Source organism: Cucurbita pepo, chromosome LG03 (genome assembly GCF_002806865.2).
Source record: "Cucurbita pepo subsp. pepo cultivar mu-cu-16 chromosome LG03, ASM280686v2, whole genome shotgun sequence".
NCBI lineage: Eukaryota > Viridiplantae > Streptophyta > Magnoliopsida > Cucurbitales > Cucurbitaceae > Cucurbita > Cucurbita pepo.
In genome coordinates, this window is record NC_036640.1 from 177,606 (window position 1) to 193,634 (window position 16,029).

General features: G+C 37.8%; 3 protein-coding genes across 4 annotated transcripts; 2 read left to right on the forward strand and 1 right to left on the reverse strand.

The window, feature by feature from the left end:
- The first annotated feature begins 622 nt into the window (after nt 1–622).
- On the forward strand, nt 623–3,868 carry LOC111791873 (probably inactive leucine-rich repeat receptor-like protein kinase IMK2). The gene is made up of 2 exons (XM_023673375.1): nt 623–2,901; nt 3,011–3,868. Exons 1-2 carry the CDS (start codon nt 945–947, stop codon nt 3,613–3,615), a joined length of 2,562 nt encoding a protein of 853 aa, XP_023529143.1. The 5' UTR covers nt 623–944; the 3' UTR covers nt 3,616–3,868.
- Nucleotides 3,869–6,798: 2,930 nt separating this feature from the next.
- Nucleotides 6,799–13,148, forward strand: LOC111789840 (protein BREAST CANCER SUSCEPTIBILITY 2 homolog B). 2 transcript variants are annotated; one of them, XM_023670548.1, is made up of 19 exons: nt 6,799–7,221; nt 7,574–8,560; nt 8,644–8,768; nt 8,852–9,006; nt 9,284–9,406; nt 9,498–9,695; nt 9,765–9,846; nt 9,924–9,974; nt 10,208–10,283; nt 10,391–10,502; nt 10,591–10,662; nt 10,860–11,055; nt 11,126–11,308; nt 11,462–11,604; nt 11,671–11,733; nt 11,813–12,023; nt 12,113–12,280; nt 12,392–12,482; nt 12,717–13,148. In XM_023670548.1, the coding sequence occupies exons 1-18, from the start codon at nt 6,915–6,917 to the stop codon at nt 12,446–12,448; spliced, it is 3,309 nt and encodes a 1,102-aa protein (XP_023526316.1). In that variant the 5' UTR covers nt 6,799–6,914; the 3' UTR covers nt 12,449–12,482; nt 12,717–13,148. The 2 variants fall into 2 exon arrangements, 1 of the variants encoding a protein (XP_023526316.1); XR_002814387.1 differs by lacking the exon at nt 12,717–13,148 and having other exon boundaries at nt 12,117–12,280; nt 12,392–12,477.
- A 968-nt stretch (nt 13,149–14,116) lies between these two features.
- Nucleotides 14,117–15,071, reverse strand: LOC111789949 (abscisic acid receptor PYL4-like). Its single transcript, XM_023670691.1, has one exon. The coding sequence runs from the start codon at nt 14,858–14,860 to the stop codon at nt 14,228–14,230; it is 633 nt and encodes a 210-aa protein (XP_023526459.1). The 5' UTR covers nt 14,861–15,071; the 3' UTR covers nt 14,117–14,227.
- Between the last annotated feature and the right edge of the window lie 958 nt (nt 15,072–16,029).

The window sequence follows — 16,029 nt, forward strand, 5'->3', positions numbered from 1 at the left end:
GTTACTTTTCACTTAAAAGGAAAACTGGAAATTGGTGTAAATTGATACGGTTAGAAAAATGATTCAAATTAAAAATTATTTAAATTAATGGATTTATTAATTAAAGGGTTTTAATTGATGAGGGCTGAATTCAATTCACTATTTATGGGATTGAGAACACCCCATTTGCAACGCATATCTGAAAAATAAATGGGTTTTATCAAATGAGGTTTTAGATGTCAATTCTGTGTGCATTTGTCAATCTAATTATTATTTGTGTAAACCATCTTGAACGGATCTGTAATACTTAAATATGCCTTTGATCGAAAAATTAGAACCAACCTATTTTCAAGATTAGTTATTTGTTAAAATTACGGGATGAATTGGACCTCACTAGATTAGACACTAAAACACTAAGTGTAGGGTTGTATTATGAAGTTGAAAATCTGTATAAATTAAATATTCTATGTGAAATTCAAGACAAAAGGCAATTATTTTATCATTAATTTGTGCATTATTATTAAAAATAAGAAATGATGTAGCGCAAGTGGCAGGACGTACGTTATAACTCCCATTATACATTTATCCACCTAATATGCTGACCAAATCAAATATAGCCGTTGGGGGAGCGACAAAGCGTTACAGAAGCAAAGAAAAAAAAAATGTCACGTAGCCTGAATAACCAAAGAAAAATGTAGCCGTTAGCATAAAAGAATAAAGAGACTGACCCCAGCGTATGCCTTCGCTAAATCCTTCGTCCACCCTAAATTACAACGACATTTCAGGTCCTCACATGCTTCATCGGACCCAGACCAACTCCTTTCTCTCAGCTAATCTAATTTATTTTTCTTCTTCATCTTCTTCCCCTATAAAACTTATCCTCCCAACTTTCAGAAACCCTAGAATAACCAGAGATACGAAAAGCCATTCTGTTTTCCCTCTTAAACTGAAGTTTCTTTTTGTTCATGGGAAAAACCCACAACCCTCTGAGTGAGTTTCAGGTAAACCCACTTCAGTTCATGCAGATTCCTGTAGCAAAAACAGCTGTTTGGGGCTCTAAATCACCTAATAAGAGCAGAAAGTGGAAGTGCCAACAATGGAGAAGCTGTTCTTCATACCTGATTGCTCTCTTTTTTGCTCATCTTTTGGCCTTTTCCCTTCAACCGGTCACTGGCCAGATGTGGGACGGAGTGGCTGTTACACAAGGAGATTTTCAAGCTCTTCAAGCTATAAAACGCGAACTCATCGACCTAAAAGGAGCTTTGCGTAGCTGGAATGGAAGTACTGGAGCTTGTTCCGGGCAGTGGGCAGGAATCAAGTGTGTGAAGGGGCAGGTCATTGCTATACAGCTTCCATGGAAGGCTCTTGCCGGCCGGATTTCCGACAGGATTGGGCAGCTCCGGGAACTTAGAAAGCTCAGCCTCCACGACAATGTGATCTCCGGCACAGTCCCTCGGTCGCTCGGCTTCCTTCCAAATCTCAGAGGAATTTATCTTTTCAACAACAGATTCTCAGGTTCTATTCCTCCTACAATTGGTAATCTTCCCCTTCTTCAAACTCTTGATTTGAGCAACAATTTGCTCACAGGAGAAATTCCTTCTGGTCTAGCAAATTCTACCAAATTGATTAGAGTTAATCTGAGTTACAATTCATTGTCGGGATCTATCCCAAGTAGCTTTACGCAGTCGTTTTCTCTTACAATTCTCGCCCTTCAGCACAACAATATTTCTGGGACCGTCCCAGATTCTTGGGGTGGTCGAACTTGCCCACTTGCTGTTATAACGCTTGATCATAATGCAATATCTGGGGCAATTCCAGCCTCCTTGAGTAAACTGGAATGGCTTCAAGAGATTTCCATCAGTGAAAATAAGATCTCTGGGGCTATACCAGGTGGAATAGGCAAGCTGAAGAGACTTCGCCTTTTGGATCTGTCGAACAACGCCATTAATGGTGGCTTCCCTTCAATTTTCTCTAATCTATCCTCTCTTCAATTATTAAATGTTGAAAATAATCGCCTGGAAAGCCAGATTCCAGGAGATATTGATAGATTGCAGAATCTCTCAGTGGTCAAGCTTGGGAAGAATCGATTAAGTGGTGAGATTCCTGCAAGTTTGGGGAACATTTCTGCTATTACCCAACTTGATTTCTCTGAAAATAACTTCACGGGACAGATACCAACATCGCTGATTAGTTTGTTGAATCTGACCTCTTTCAATGTCTCTTACAACAATCTCTCTGGCCCTGTCCCGGTTCTTCTATCAAATAAGTTCAATGCGAGCTCTTTTGTAGGGAACCTTCAACTGTGTGGTTTTAGTGCTTCAACTCCATGTCAACCTGCATCCTCCCCGCAGAATATTACAACTCCATCATCTGAGGTCCGGAAACCACATCGCCGCAAACTCAGTGTGAAGGACATAATTCTGATAGCCGCTGGAGCTCTGTTGGTGCTTCTTCTTCTTCTCTGCTCAATTTTGCTGTGTTGTTTGTTATCAAAAAGAGCTGCTGCTAGAAAGAATGACAAAACGGCTGGCAAGCAAGCGACAGCGAGAAGCGTCGAGAAGGAAGCACCAGGCAGCACCGAAGTGGGGACGGGTGAAGCCGGAGGAAAACTAGTTCATTTTGATGGGCCATTTGTTTTCACTGCTGATGATCTTCTGTGTGCGACTGCGGAGATCATGGGCAAGAGCACATATGGAACAGCATATAAAGCAACATTAGAAGATGGTAATGAAGTTGCAGTGAAAAGATTGAGGGAAAAAACAACAAAAGGGCAGAAGGAATTTGAAACTGAAGTTGTGGCACTCGGAAAAATTAGACACCCAAATCTACTTGCTCTTAGAGCTTACTACATAGGCCCCAAAGGAGAGAAGCTTCTTGTCTTTGATTACATGCCTAGAGGAAGTCTCTCTTCCTTCCTTCATGGTAAGTAAACTCAACCATTGGCTGCTACGACTTCAGAAAGAGGTTATTGATCCATCTATTTAAGGGGTATATTCATAACTCATATACTGACTTTGGTTACTGTATGCAGCTCGCGGGCCGGAAACCACGGTCGATTGGCCAATGAGGATGAAAATAGCGATCGGAATCACGCAAGGCTTGAACTACCTCCACACAGAGGAGAATCTAATTCATGGGTACCTCACGTCCAGCAACATTCTGCTGGATGATCAGACCAATGCTCGCATTGCAGATTTTGGGCTTCCTAAGCTCATGACTTCAGCTGCAGCCACAAATGTGATTGCCACTGCAGGAACACAGGGCTACAATGCACCAGAGCTAACAAAAACCAAAAAAACCACAACGAAGACAGATGTCTACAGCCTTGGAGTCATAATATTGGAACTTTTGACAGGAAAATCTCCTGGAGAAGCCATGGATGGAATGGATTTACCTCAGTGGGTGGCCTCAATAGTAAAGGAGGAGTGGACAAATGAAGTGTTTGATCTGGAGCTTATGAAAGACGCACCAAATATTGGTGATGAACTGCTGAACACCTTAAAACTAGCCCTGCATTGTGTCGATCCATCACCAGCTGCTCGGCCTGACATTCAGCAAATTCTCCAGCAACTGGAGGAAATTAAGACTTCTACTTCTGGTGAGGATAGCGCCAAAACTCAACCAGCAACTGAATAGAGCTACATATAGAGAGAGAATTATAAATTACCGCCAGGATGGGAAGAACATAGAGGTATTGTTATTTTATTTGGTATAGTATAGTGGAGATTAGAGAAGAGTTGTATTCTTTTATTTTTGGTCAGTTAGTATTTGAATTATTCTTTTATTCATATTGATTCTAAGTGCATATTTATTGTTGATGAGATACAAGTATAATACGATCCTTCTGTAATGTATTTTAAGCTGATTGTGAGTTTCTGTTTTTCATTCATTTTTTTCCTGTTAAGAAAAGATTAATCCCATGGAAAATACCGCATTAAGTTGGCTTACATAGTTCAATTGGAGATGTGTTTCTCTTCATTTGTGATCGTCCCTCCCCTAACCATGACTTCCGGCGCCAGAAAACTTCAATTTGCAGGGCAAATTATACCGCCAGCAATGCCTACATGGCTGTTTTCATAAATCATCTCACGAGTTCTGTTGCTCGGCTGCAATCTCTGGCTCCGAATCGCCATGGAATTCCGGATCAAACCTATCATATGACGCAGCAAAATCCTAATAGCATTGTCGGCCTCAATGTTCCTCTTGATCAAGATCTGAGGGAACTGTACCAATTCAAACCATGAAACTATTTATAAAAAATATCAGTCGCAGTCAATTATCTGATCAATCCCTTAAAGTTAATCGAGCTCAAATTCACCGGTAGCATTCTCAGATTAATTGGCTAATTGGCCTTGGTCTAACCCATATTCAAAGCTTAGAAGTGTTTCTTTAACCTCCTTTTTACTGTTTCCTTTTTCTATTGACAGTAAGTGGCGCGGGGCCAGCGACAAGAAAACAGTGTTCCTTACTTTTTTTTCCATTAAAAAGGTTGGTGCCAAAAATGACGCGAAGTATTTTGCCCCATCGACGACTGATTATGACTGCATTTATCATGAGGCCTTGTTGAGAAAAGGACTTGAGAGAAGCAAAAAGCATATGGTTTTCTACTATCTGCGAAGAAAATATCAGAAGGTTCCAAAATAGCAAAGATACGGTGCGAAGATTTTGCCTCACATTTCACCCACTATAAAGCAAGAAAGCGACATCATCCTAACCCTCGCGCCAGAGTTATTGGATTTTGTGATATTTGGACCTAACCTAATTGTTTGATGATTTCAAATTTTTATAATAAACAATCTTTGTTAAGCTATGAACCTAACCTAACCCAAATCAATTCTAAAGAAAACTAAAAAAGAATCTAAAATTTCACTCAGAAAACGATTCATCGGATAGAATATTATGAAAATCAACTTCAGAGACAGAATAATAGTAAAATACTCACTTCTCCTTTCGTCCTCGGTTCTCACACTTGCCATTGCTCTGTTTCTGTAGACTACATTGTAAAGACGGTGATAGCAGAGCAAGGAGAACCGATGAAACTCAGGATGGATAGCGCCGCGGCGGAGGAATCACCGGTTCGGCAGTTCATCAGAAACGGAACCGCCATTGACGGCGCTATCCCTCCTGAGCTTCAGAGGATTCTTCTTCGCTTCATTCGATGTTTCAGGCGGAGCGATAGGAAAAATGAAAGCTGCAGCCATTTTTATAGGAGGATTCGGGGAGACGTGAAAAATATGGGGAGATGGAAAATGCGAGAAATTGCAAAAATAAACGGTGGAAAGTAATTCACCAAAACTAAATAATTCTCAAGTAAATGTGGAAAATAAACTAAATTAAATACTTTTTAACATGAAAATAAAAACAATATTTTAAACTATACAACATAACTAAAATATTGTACTTATAATCTTGATTAAGTGTATGATTAATCCGTAATGTAATGCATGGTAGACGAATGTGGTCGACTCAACTGCTCCAATTTGTTGGTTGGTCAACCCGTTCTACCATAGTCATATGCTTGGTCCTTATAATTACAAAAATTGATACTTATTCCTTAGCCTATGGTTGGGTTGAGTCACCCTATCGAGTTGATTGGAGGACTTGACTTTTGCAATATTAATTCTAGAAGTGCAATGTTAATTAAATTTTAAATACGTTTTTTCTAGTAGTTCGGTGATAATCCCATCGATTGACCTTATATAAAAAATGCACCACTTTTTCAGTGTTAGGTGGCAATCTGAATAACTTCAACCATATATATGAAATGGAAAGTCGTTGGGGTCCACGTGTACCTAGTAACACATCGTTATTATAATTATTAAAGCTAAAGTGATGGTTTGTGTTTAATAAATGAAATAATCATACATAAATAGAGTATGTTTGCTTCAAATCAAAGTATTTTTTTACAACGTTTGATCAAATTTTTCGAGAGCGAACTATGTCCACGTTGGTAAAAATAAATTGAAACACACTTTTCTAATAGTTTGCATGGTAAAAATATAGGTTTATTTTTTAAGTAGCATTTCACTATATTTCAACTCTCCTATTATTATTTTTATATTTTCATTAATGGGTAGTCACCTCACCCTTTAAGATAATTTAAAACTATTTTTAAATATTAAGAACTAAACAATATGAATACTTCAGACTGAGAGTTTCATGCCGTTTTAAAACGTATCACAAGAAAGTATAAATTTAAAATTATATTTTATTTGTTATTTTTTAAAATTTATAAGTGCTTCAGATATGAGGGTAAGATTAATTTTTAATTTTTTAAACGTTTTAAAGTATTTTTTAAATTTTAAAAAAAATTTAAGTCATTAATGAAATAAATAATATATATATATTTTTTTAAAAGCTCTACCCAATCAAAAGACATTTTTGAAACAATTAAAATTAAAAAGACATGAAATAATTTTGAAAGTATATATATATATTTTTTTGAAAGAAAGTATTAATATAATGATATTTTTTATTTTCATTTAATTTTAAGAGTCTGATAAAAACAAAAAGGTTAGAAATATTTTTAAGATAAAACATCCGAGTATTTGTATTAATTTGGCCGTAAATTTTGTTACTCCGATTCTCTCGCGAACTTGAAAAGAAAAAAAAAAAAGGTTTTTATTTCGATAATATATAGAGGGTAGTGAGAGGGATCTCTCTCCCTTTTATCGTCCAATCTAGTGGGCTTAGATGGACCAATATTGGGCTTCGAGCCCAAACCCGAAAGGACAATAAAAAAAAAAAAAAAAAAGTTGATTTATTTACTTAATTTTGCGAACGTTCCGCGATTTTGACGTTTAACCCATACCCATCGGAACTTCTTCCCTCCCTGGTTCCGAAATTTCCCGCCATTTAATTTCTGGAAACATTTTTTCTTCAAAACTCGAATCAAGAAACTGAGCTCAGAGGCGACGCAAACTCCGCTGCGTCCAATGTCGTCGTGGCAGATTTTTCCCAAAGCCGGCAACAATTTCCAGTGGGAACTAACCGGCGAGCGTCTCGAAGTCAAATCCGACTGCGAACAAAATGTTTCCCTTTCTCGAAGTAACAGCAGCTCCGTTGCCCGTCTCCCATCCATGGCCGACCTCTTGCTCTGCTCTAGGTTCATGCAAAGTCCAGAGGACGCCGATGCAGGCGCTCCGATGTTTCGAACCGGATTGGGAAAATCGGTTTCTGTTAAACAGTCTTCAATCGAGAAGGCTTTATCTATGCTCGCCGATGACAACGCTCCAGATATAGGTCTTTCTTCACTCTCTTAATTCCATTAATTCCTTTAACTAAATGTTCCTCCCGCCTTGTTTTCTGTACGGTCAACAGCCATACTCAAAATTTTGCTCTATGCCCAAGTTTTTTAGTGCAATACATATTTGGACGAGCTGTATAGAACTTATCAAATTGGCTGCGTGCTGTTACTCTTTCAAAATTTATGTAGCTCGCAATTTTGATTCATATTCTATCTCTGCTACTCACTGGCTTCAGTCTATCATTTTACATTTAATTTATTATTGCCCTTTTCCCTCGTTCGTGTGTTATGGTAACTAGGGTGCTCATCATTGATGGATAAATCTCTCTACTATTTGAATTCGTGCAGGTCAATTGCATAAAGGAGGTAATTTCTCCAATTCTCTCTTTCAAACGGGCTCTGGGAAATCAGTCAACGTTTCTTCTCAAGGTCTTCTTAGAGCCAAGACATTGTTAGGACTGGAAGAAGATGATACTTGTTCCAATTTTCAAAGATTTGGACAAGCTATCAGTCCTTACGATTTTGAGGGGGAATTTCTGGAATCAAAAGGTGCGTGTGGTATGGAGAACACGAGCAATACATTGGTCTCTAATACTTTCTTTTCGAGAAGTTCATTAGAGAATCACGCCAGCCCATCATTCAAACAAATTGAATTGCCTAACAAGGCTCCCAAGCCTCCTGCAGTGAAGTTTCATACTGCCGGGGGGAGATCCTTATCTATTTCAAGCGATGCACTACAACGCGCAAGAAGCCTTCTTGGTGACCCAGAGTTGGGAAGTTTCTTGGATGAAGGGGACGTGGATTGCTATAAGGAAGATATGGGAAATGCAACACCGTCAAATGGGAAACATGCTTTTCACACTCCTTCCTTCAACATGGAAGACTCAACAACTACTAAACACACATCTAAAAGCTTTGTTTCCCCCTTACGACCATCTTCCAGAGCTATGCAATCTTCATTCAAGACAAAAAGTATATTAGGGAGTAATTTGATGAAGAAATTTGATGCAGCCGAACAAGAAAGTATTAGCAGGTTTGACGACAATAAATCCTGTTTGCCAGAAACTTTAGGCTGCCAGCCTAGTGAGCCAAGTACAATAGTAGACAATGTTTCTGAAAATGGAATTAGATCAGGGATCCATTTAGGCGAGCGATCATTTGGCGGGCCTCTAAATGACATATCGAATATTGCTGACTCAAGAAGTAGAAGCGATAGAGCTAGTAATAACGAAAAGAGGAAGCTTTGGAGTACAAATTCTGTATCTCCATTCAAAAGGCCCCGAAATTCCAAGTTCTCCACCCCCTTGAATAAGAATGCATCACTTGTTACCACAAGTCAGTTTACCTTCTTTAGTTTTTTCTCATCTTATTCGTTAGCTTCAATATTTTTGTGAAATCTTGATTACATTTTTGACCAGGTTTATCTACTTCATCATCTAGTAACTTTGGTTGCAAAAAAAGGGTTTCCACTCGGTATCCACACCAATCCTCAAGGATGTATATCAAAGAGTATTTTGGAAGACCTCCATCAACCCGAGACAAGGTAAGTTGATCTAAGATCAGCACGCTCTAATTTTTCTGTGGAGTTTTGATACTGAGGCAATAATTTTCACTATGGTGAAATAGTTGGATTACCTGCCAGATGAAGTCAGAAGGATGAATGCAGAAAATGCAGAGAAATATAAAGTTCCTGACAACTCTGGCACAAATTGTATTGGAGTAGAAGCTTTTCGTCATATGTTAGTCGAGTCTGGAGCTTCTCTGCAACATTCTTCTGAATTGTAATTTTTTCTGACTTTATCTTCTTATTGTAATCCTTACACACACTAATATGAAAAGGTGCAACCAACCAAATAAATGCAACTTGGATTTCGATGAAGCATTTCTCTGTTACCCTTGTGTGTTCATGAGAAGGTTGGACGTGGAGTTGCTTAGCCTAACATTCTCACAGTTTGCAGAGGGAGATATATGAGATATATGATCAGTTATTGCTCCATATTGAGTTTTCTCGATTTCTTCTGTTAGTTGAGTTTAACTTTGGTGCTTTTGGCTGTTTAGGTGGGTCAAAAATCACTACAAGTGGATTGTTTGGAAACTGGCCTGCTACGAAAGGCAATGTCCAGTCAAATCAAATGGAAATTTTTTGACAGTTTCCAATGTTCTCGAGGAATTGAAATATAGGTGAATAATTGCATTTGTTACTAAAATATGATAGAATCAAGCTGCACCATGTTTATAAAAATAATGAGATTAACCATTTAATGTTTGAAAGGTATGAAAGAGAAGTTAATCAAGGCCACCGTTCTGCAATAAAGAGAATACTGGAAGGAGATGCACCGCCATCTATGTTGTTAGTTTTATGTGTTTCAGCTATTCGCTCAAATTACAAATCAAGGTCTCAAGCTTGTTCATCCTCGACCAATGGGTCTGATTATGGTGAAGGGGCAAAAGTTGAACTCACCGATGGGTGGTATGGAACTGACCCCATAGATCTTTCACTACCTATTTAGTTCTTTGTCATTGATATTGGACGTGGTAGGTATTCTGTTGATGCTCTTTTGGACGGGCAGCTGTCAAAGCAACTTCTTTCGGGAAAACTGTTTGTGGGACAGAAACTCAGGGTAATTTATCTATCAATTAGCCAATCCTTTATTCATTCAAAGTGCTTCCAGCTTACAGTTATGCCTCTCTTTTGAAGATATGGGGAGCGAGATTGTGTGGTTGGATCGGGCCTGTTTCACCTCTTGAGGTTGTTTTTCTTAATTAATTTATTGATTATGGTGTCTATTCTTCAAATTATTCTTTTTAGTTTATGTAGTTTGATAATATTTCATAATGGAAGTCTTTGTACTGTTGGATAAAATCAACGCATAAAGACACTGTTGAATCAATTTTGAATATGAAAATCAACTATTTGTCTATTCTTTGTTTAGACTTGCTGATTTATTCCTGACCATTTGTGGCTTTCATCATCAACTACAGATGTCAGGGGCTGTTTATTTGACGTTGCATATTAATGGAACTTTTAGAGCTCATTGGGCCGATAGACTGGGATTCTGTGAGTGCCACAGAAATTCTGTTGAAAATAACAATTTTCTACCTCAGACAACTCAAGCCTGTAGTACACTTTTTTATTCATGCTCAACACTTCAATTTTCAATGTAGGCAAAAATGCTGGTGTTTCATTATCCTTTAAGTGCATCAAGAGTAGTGGAGGTCCAGTTCCTTCGACTTTGGTTGGAGTCTCACGGAAATACCCTGTTCTTTACAAGGAGAGGTAATTCAAGATGATTGTGTTGACTATTCTGTGTGAAATGCTAAAAATGATAAAACCTTGTCATCGAACTTCGTCCCGATTGACATAGGTTAGGTGATGGGGCATCCATAGTAAGAACCGAGAAGATGGAGATGAAGACCAGGCAATTATATGATCAGAGGTGGATACCCAAGCTGTTTCTTACAAATTTTTTTTTTTTTAACACGGACTATAATATTCTACCACATTTCAGTTTAGTTTGTCTGGTATAAGTTAATGATCGAATATGATTCAGTAGAAAAGATCAAATAAAGTATTGCAGATTCAATTGGGAGGTTTTGTTAGCTTCGTATTATGGTTGACTGATGTTGGCTGCAGGTGCACAGCTATTGTAGATGGTATTGTTTCTGAATTCCAGAGAGGGACAAAGAGTCGTATCTACAGTGAGTGTGATAGTGAAGAAGGGGCAAAACTCTTTAAGATCCTCGAGACAGCGGCTGAACCTGAACTTTTGATGGCAGAGATGAGTCCTGAACAGTTAACTTCTTTTGCGAGCTACCAAACAAAAATAGAGGTTATCATTCTTTTATTTTATATTGCGAGACAGATTAAATCAGAATGTTAAACAGGACTTCAAATTTTAGGCAATCAGGCAATCGGACATGGAAAAATCAATCAGGAAAGCGTTAGCAGATGCTGGGTTAAGTGGGAGAGATGTCACTCCATTTATGAGGGTGAGAGTGGTTGGACTTACAAGCAAAAGCAACCAAAGAGAAACCCATAGGAAGGAGGGCTTGATTACAATCTGGAATCCAACAGAGAAGCAGGTGAATTCAGTCTTTTTCATTGCTTTCTACACCATTGAATTATTAGTATTACTTGATCATTTCTCGAGTTCAATTGTCTTGTGTCTATGACGAATGAGCAAAATGGAGTTGCCTCACAAGTGTCTGATTGAATTTCCTTAAACAATGTGATAGCAACTTGAGCTGGTTGAGGGCCAGGCATACGCTATTGGAGGACTTGTGCCAATAAATTGCGATGCGGATATTCTTTACTTGCAAGCAAAAGGATCAACTACCAAATGGCAGTCTTTATCTCCACAGTCAATGAAATGCTTCAAGTACGTATTTCCACGTCTCTTGTTTTGCTAAAATTGAGGTCCAAACTCATGCCATACCTGCCGCAGGCCCTTTTATAACCCCCGAAAATCAGTTTCGTTATCAAATTTGGGGGAAGTCCCTCTATCCAGGTAAGGCGGCTTGCAACTAAATCTCTAGAAGGCATCATTAGATTTCTAGACATTAACATACTATCCTTTTATTATGCAGTGAATTTGATGTCGTTGCAATTGTTGTACACGTGGGGGAGGTTTTTACAACTGCTCATCAGAAGAAACAGTGGATATTTGTGGCAGATGGTTCGATATCCGAGTCACATTCAGAAGGCACTTCCAATTCACTGCTTGCTATTAGTTTCTGTTCACCGTATGCGGATGATGAGTCATTTGTGCCAATCAACTGCAACCTTACCGGCTCAACTGTATGTACATGTAGTTGCCTTTTCTTTGTTCTTTCCCAAATCCAAAGTGCATTACCCTTGTTATATTGTCAGTGTTAATTTTACTTCAGGTAGGTTTCTGCAATCTTATTAAGAGATCAAAGGACCAGATCAATAATCTCTGGGTGGCAGAAGCAACAGAAAATTCGTCCTACTTTTTGAATTTCGATTCTGTCGATTGTTCTCACATGAAAAACGCTGCAGTTTCTGCTAAAAGATGGGCAGAGAATTCCACTTCAGTTTGTACTCTGTTACTATGTTTCTGAAAAATTTCAACCATTTTGGTGTACATACTTCACTGATCATTGATTTCTCTGACTTAATCCATCGTCCTTGTTTCTTCCATTCAGATTATCGAGAATCTCAGGGAGATGATTTTATTTATGATTGGTGATCGTAAAGGCTAGTGGGAAAATGAGCTGATCGGACCTGGATTTTAATGTAAGACTCTCTTTGCATCTTATTTATTTATTTTTATCATAGAACAAGAGTTTAGGGTAATTAATTTCAAAATATACAACTGTAAATATATTCTATAAATTTATTTAGAAAACGTGTGTAAAATAGTAAGCATTAAACACTAAGATCAATGGCGGATTAACATAAAATCAAAATGGGAGGTGTTCTCATTTTAAACCTCATCAATATTCTGAATAATACAAAGCTGTTTTGCAGATCCTTGTCAAAAAAGAAGAGAAGGAAAAGGTCTTTGTCACAGCAATGGGACGAGCAGGCGCATGATATCCTCCATGAATTGCAAATTGTCTTTCATGTGCCGTCGGCTATGAATCCTCCTGCCTTCCTTATTAACAAGATTTGGCATTCATCATGTGCATTGATTACAGAAGGCAGCTCGCTTTGCCCTGTGGACAAAAGTGGGAATGGATTGGCGTCTGTGGCATCCATCATGTAAGTAAAACTTGTGTGGCTCAACCTTCAGTTCCTTTCTTTGATTTAGCTGTCCATAATTTTCCATGGATTGAAAGGGACTGACGGCTTGGGTTGGTTCTATTAGATGTATATCATATCAATTATGTTCTCATAGCTGGAATTATTTTTGGTACAGTTTATCATTATTCCTAATTTACCCTTTAAAAATCTTTATAACCGGCTGCTTCCAAAATAATTGCAGAGACATTCCATTTATTAGCATAAATAATTGATCATTTAAAACTCTGTTTCTTTTCCTGCTACTTCCAGCTATCATGGAACGTCTGTGAATCAGCTTTGAAATCAGACCAAAATTTGTTTGACTTTGACTGTACAATTACCTCACTTGAAGGTTGGCTTCATTGACCGAGTATTTTAAAAAAAAAAAAAAAAAAAAAAAAAAAAGAGGCTGATATCTTTGCAGCCACTAACGACGTCCTGACAGAGCTTTCTGAACACAAAATGACGCCCATTTCACGTGCCCAAAATTTTCCATTTAATTCATAATAGTCTCGCTTGGCCTATCTCCTCTTTTTATCCAATTCCTCACATTTCCCACTTTTCCTTTTTTTTTCACACTTATAAAAATCTAGATCTCTGTTCATACTTGAACTTATAAGAAAAAGAAGAAAATTACAAGTCCATTTAATTTTAAAAGTTAGAAATTAATTTCTTTAGTTTGATAAAATTTATAAATTGATTATTCTGTGACTAATTTTTTTTTTTTCAAATCAAATGTACAACTTGCCATTGGATTGGCTTAACCCTAAACCCCATCCTCCATCGATAGTTGTCTCCTCTGTCCTTAAAAATGTTACTTCCTCTCTCTCTAAACCCTTTTAACGACTTTTTATAATATAAATATTAGAAAGTTGATTATAGAAAATACCCTTTAAAATTTTGAACTTTGTTTAAAAAATATGATTTTTTAAAGATCAATTGTATTAATGTAAGTTTAAAAGTTCACTAACTTTATAATTATCTTTAAAATAAAATACTATTTTATTTTATTTTTTTAATTCTAGGGTAAGGGTATAATGTAATCATTGTAGGTTTATAATTATGTTTGAAATAAAATACTAACTCCTTTTGTCCAAAATATGAACTGAATACAAACACTTCAGAACAAAAGAGAGAGAAAATTCTAGAGAAAAAGGCATTTGGTAGCCCATGAAAATTTATAGACAATCAATTAAGCCAGAAATTGAAGAAACGAACAGAGCAAAATAGTGAATGTTCAAGTTAATGAAGTTAACTTACGGCGGAGACTGGTTGTTGCGTTTATGCAAATTCTCGGCGAGTTGAGCCAACGACTGAAGATTGCATCGCAGAATGGTATCCACGAAAACGGTGGTTTCTTCTTTAGTATTTCCCGGCGGCGTATCCACGGCGTAGGACTCAACGACCACAGTTTTACTTACGTCGTCGGCCACCGATGGGTGGAGTGTGGTGACGGATCTGTAGTTGGCAAGGCGATGGTCGCCGCCGATCATGCTGAAACTGAGGATGTGGTGTTCGTCGTCGAGAATCTCGAGGCGTTCGGTGCTGCGGCCGGCGGGAAGGCCGGAGATGACGTGAACCTCCCGGAGGGTTCCGACGTTGCCGTCGCCGACGACTACGTGGCAGCTCTTGACGAAGTGCTTGTAGGCCTGAGGGTTGTCAAACCGCCGGACCACCGACCAGACGGTGGATATGGGGGCGGCGATTTCTTGGACCACGGCGGAGCAGGTCTGGTTAGGCCCTACCGTATGCGTGTGGTAAACGGCCACAGATTTCGGCACCTGGAACCATTTCTGGTTCTCTTTCTGGCAATGGATTGAGGCGGTGGTTGAATCGGAGCCGTTGATTCGGTCTATTAGAACAGACGATACAGAGGGTTTCGAAGGCATTTCCAATGAAGAGAGCCTTTTACAATTCTACGCGAAGCCAAAAAAAAAGAAAAAACAACAACAAAATTAACTAATAATGAAAGAGAGAGGATTTAACATTTGCCGGCCGCCACGGCGGCGATCCTTCACGGCGGTCCGGCGGTTGATTTATAAGCTCAGCCTGATGGTTTGGTTTTTCCGCTTGGATCACAGACAATATTCAATTGCGTGGATATCAGTTATATACAACATACCAGTCGTCAGAGTAACTTTATGCGTTGGTATTACCAAAACACCCATTCCTTGCCCTTTTAATTACAAAATTACTTGTCATTCTGTATTGACGAAGCCAAATTGAAATTGAACAATTCAGAATAAATCCAATAGGTTACACTAAGGAACCATTCTTTAAATTTTAATTTGCGTCTAATATTAAAAAATTTAAATGATGTATTAGATATAAAATTAAAAATTAAAAAGTATATTGGATGTAAAATACGATTAGACTCAATATTTAAAAAAAAAAAAAAGAAAAAAGAAAAAAAAAAAAGAGGAAGTTTATTTGAATCGTAATCGAATTAAATGGAGGTGGTCCCACAGCTTACCTAAATGGGGGTGGGAAAATTCATATGGGCAATGACATAAATACTACAGGATCGTGTTGAATGAATATTCCGTTGATGGACAGAATGAAAAGGGCGGATTGTAAATAAGAGGGCAATGCAAGGGCATGTGAGTAAAATCGCATCCTGCAAATGGGCAACTTGCTCAATGAGGAATAACTAATAAGGTATAGAAAGAGAGTATCGGGAATTTGAGCAGAGAACGATTGGTGGGGCGACAATTTTCTCATGCAATAAACTTTTTTAAATTCAAAATTCAATTTAGTAAAACAAAACTTATTATGGGGATAATTTAAGACTCGAATCAACTAATTATTATTATTTTAAATATATTAAACTTAATTAATCAAAATTAACTTTCAACCTAAATCAAATCAAAGCGATTATATTTTTTGAATTTTCTTAAACAACCCTACTTTTGTAATTTAGTGTTTAATTAATGAGAAACAATATTTATATAATTAGCTATGTTGGATTTGGGAAATTCGAATATCTATAATATTGATTGTTTGGCTTTTGAAAGCCTTGGAATTATTTAATTTAATTTAATTTCCATGGTTGAATATT